The sequence below is a fragment of the Pterocles gutturalis genome, unplaced genomic scaffold (assembly GCF_000699245.1).
Source record: "Pterocles gutturalis isolate BGI_N339 unplaced genomic scaffold, ASM69924v1 scaffold46422, whole genome shotgun sequence".
Classification (NCBI taxonomy): domain Eukaryota; kingdom Metazoa; phylum Chordata; class Aves; order Pterocliformes; family Pteroclidae; genus Pterocles; species Pterocles gutturalis.
In genome coordinates, this window is record NW_010109407.1 from 1 (window position 1) to 3,311 (window position 3,311).

Sequence of the window (3,311 nt, forward strand, 5' to 3'; positions counted from 1 at the left end):
CCTATCCCAGCTGGACCCAGGACAGTTATGAAAACCATAATGGGAACTACCTGGATCTGCCAAACCAGTTGTTTCTAACAATATGTAGTCAAATTTTCCTCTCCTTTGCATCAGGTTCTCAATAGCCTTCACACCATTGTCCCTGTAAGAAGAAACAATTAAACCTAAGAACAGAGAAAACAATCTAAAACATGTATAAACATGTATCTTCTGATGCAGAACACAGTGTCAGTACGATCAAAGTGAAGCCCTGAGTCAGGACTTACAAGGAAAATTCAGTCATCAAGCTGCTGCTCTAATACTAGGCAAATTGTAGTTTTCTGTTTCATTTTAGTCTGAAAATAGTATTTGCCCACACCTGACAGGCATAATAAAGGTGATTTAAATGAAGATTTGTTTTAAAACACTGAAAACCCTGCAGGTTTGCGTAAATACGTTACTATTTGTTTTGGCAGCTGAGATTACAAAAAGAAAGAGGGAGGTGTGGAGGGAGGTGGGGGAATCAAGCCATGTTCCCCTGCCTTTCCACATCACCTACAACAAAATTAAGATGTGTCGTTTACTTAAATCTCCTCTTACGAAGCCAGCCTGAAGCAGAAATACATGGCATTTCATAATAAAAAACCAATTTAAGGCACAGGACCAGTTCTTCCAAATTTTCAGGACAAACAGACCATCACCTTTATTACAAACTTAGCACAAACAATCCAGCATTCAGAGAAAAAACATATTAAAGAAACAAATACATAAATTCCTGCTTTTTAACATGACCATCAGCTTACAATTTGGCACACTGTGTTTCATTAGGTCACCAAAAGGCTCTCCCTCCACCCTTTCTGAAGTATACAATATTGAAGTATCAACCAACATACAGAGCAAGAAACAGTAAGTATTTAACATGGAAATTAAGAAACTTGAGTCCTAGTTCCAGTCTCCCTGAATCTTTAGCTCTCTGTATAAAAGCATACAATACTAACAGAAGAGGGACAGCTCCTTACCCTATAATATCCCAATGGCATGTAAGCTGGTACTTAAGATTATTTTTCTGGCAGACGCTAAGTCCAAATCCAGTGAGGCAGCAAAAATAAATAAATTTCTATCTCCCAAATTACAATTCTCATTTATCAGACAAAAGAAGTTACAATCAGTACTACTATCAGTTTCAGGAATCAAATCCTGAATGTCTTATCCTTTTCTCAATTCCCCCAAAACCCAATTTAAGAACTTGTACAATAGTCCTTCCTTACTTTACCGAACAGCACAGGCAGCCATTTCTGAGCTCCAGCCATTCTTCATAGAGTTCTCCCCCTTGACTGATTGCCAGGGATTTCTCCAAGGCACTTCCTGGAAATACAAGTAGTACTATAATTTTAATCTATAAGTTTGCATGACAATACCTGCAAAAGAGATATGCAAGATTCAAGTTGATGTACAATTTTAGTCTTCGATTACATTTTTTTTTCTGAGACCATGTTTCTGACGTGTTCTTCAGAAATTAGTATTTTCCATTTAATGAGTAACTTAAAAGCCAAAGTCAACCTGGCTCTACAAAGACCAAAACTCACAGGATGAAAGTACAGCCTAAGTGTCACAAACTTTGCTAAAAGAAAGGGAAGTCTGCCTCTACCTCCATATCAAATAAATGCTCTGTCTATGCATTATATTTTAGGCTCCATGACCAGAAAAGTGACATGCATCTTTGTTGATGAAAACAAACAAACAAACAAAACCACCAACAACACAGCACAAACTATAAGCAATGTTAAGTATGGCACAGATAAGAAATTAAATCCATAACAGTTAAAAATTCTGCGAAGAAAAGCAAAGAGTTCAAATAACCACAGACAGCATGCACAGATCTCCCAGGAAATAAGATTATCTAATCACGTGTTATTTTAATTTACAGTTGCTTAAAACTGAGTAGGACAACTGGAAGAACAGTACTTCCAACGAGGCGATATATTCATTTACTTGACTCTGAGGGATGTAATTTATGTACAAAACAGATTAACGCATGACATTACTTTATGAACACCAGCCAAAAGGCTTTTTGCCCTTCTGAAGACGATGAGAAACATCAATAATTTCAGTAACGAATTTAAAGCTACCATGTTATTGATTTCCAGAAGTGTAATATATTTGTCATTTGATGGCTAAAAAAATGCTTCTGCAGGTTTACATACCTTCTCCAAACTCATTCAGAATAACCGCTATTCTTTTATTATGCTTTTCTGTCAGTATGTAATTTAGAAGAGTTGTTTTCCCAGCTCCTAGAACACAGACCATATTTCTATTAAAATGTAAGAAAAAGCTTAAATTTTCAAATAAAAAGCAAATACTATTGCGTATGTGTGCACTTCAGACAAATCTGACATCTTCTGAAAGGCGAGTTTTAATTCTTGTACTCTGCACTCTATTGTAACACTGTAAAAATCAGTCTGTAGGGACATTTGACCCCACGGGAACTATCAGCACATTAAATCTCAGCTTTAGTTAATGAAAAACTGTGGGTCTTCTAAGTGCCAATGCTTGAAAAACTTACAAGTCCCCTACCAGCTAGGCAGTCTTTTCCTAAAAAACTTATTTTTATGTTTCTCTTAACAAAAGAAGCACTTATTCTTGTCCCTCCCGCTGTCTTTTCTGACTGGCTCTTTCGTCATCAGTTATCACTAATGTGCTACTGACAGCCATTAGATGAGGCATTCTTAAGCAAAGTTTTCACAACTTCTGTAAAATCACATTACTAACAATTTAATCCCATGCACAAGATCAAAACTAAGGGAGTTTGGTAAAGCAACCTTCCTTCCCTGTCCTTAGGGTTTTTTGAGAAAGTATGATGCCGCACGTTACAACTTTCTGAACAACGCTGGCGATCCTAAATTTAACCCACTCTTTACCACATATAACGATATTTTAAGTTCTCAATGTCCATGTTGGCTTAAGAGAAGGAAGCCAAACCTCATTTGTAAGACTGCAATTCAGTCTGCATTTAACCGAGGCAAATAACGCTACACTATTCTGACATCAAGCAGCCAAAAAGCAATTTGTCAAACATGACCAGAACAAATCGGACTCTGAAAAAAGGCCAGTAAAAGCAGCAACAGGAGCTTGCACAGCTGTTCAAAATCGCCCTGCAAATCTAACTGGAACCGCACGTACTCGGAGCGGCATGAGGACACCGCACGGGAAACACCGTGACGCGCTGCATGACCAACGCTAAGGGCTCCTTGCTGCGGCGCCACCAGGCTCTCGCTTACTCGCCCGGCTGGCGGGCACGGAGGCTGCGGTGGGGGCGGCCGCGCCCCTCTCCC

The 3,311-nt window shown here is 38.7% G+C and overlaps 1 protein-coding gene across 1 annotated transcript; it reads right to left on the reverse strand.

Annotated features, from left to right (window-relative positions):
• Positions 1-50: 50 nt before the first annotated feature.
• LOC104461380 (COBW domain-containing protein 1-like) lies at positions 51-3,208 on the reverse strand (the record flags this gene model as incomplete). The annotated part of the gene is made up of 4 exons (XM_010072948.1): positions 3,160-3,208; positions 2,184-2,270; positions 1,248-1,344; positions 51-142 (listed from the first exon to the last, which is right to left on the reverse strand). Coding segments are annotated over exons 1-4 (325 nt in total), but the record flags the coding sequence as incomplete, so codon positions are not given.
• Positions 3,209-3,311: the final 103 nt, after the last annotated feature.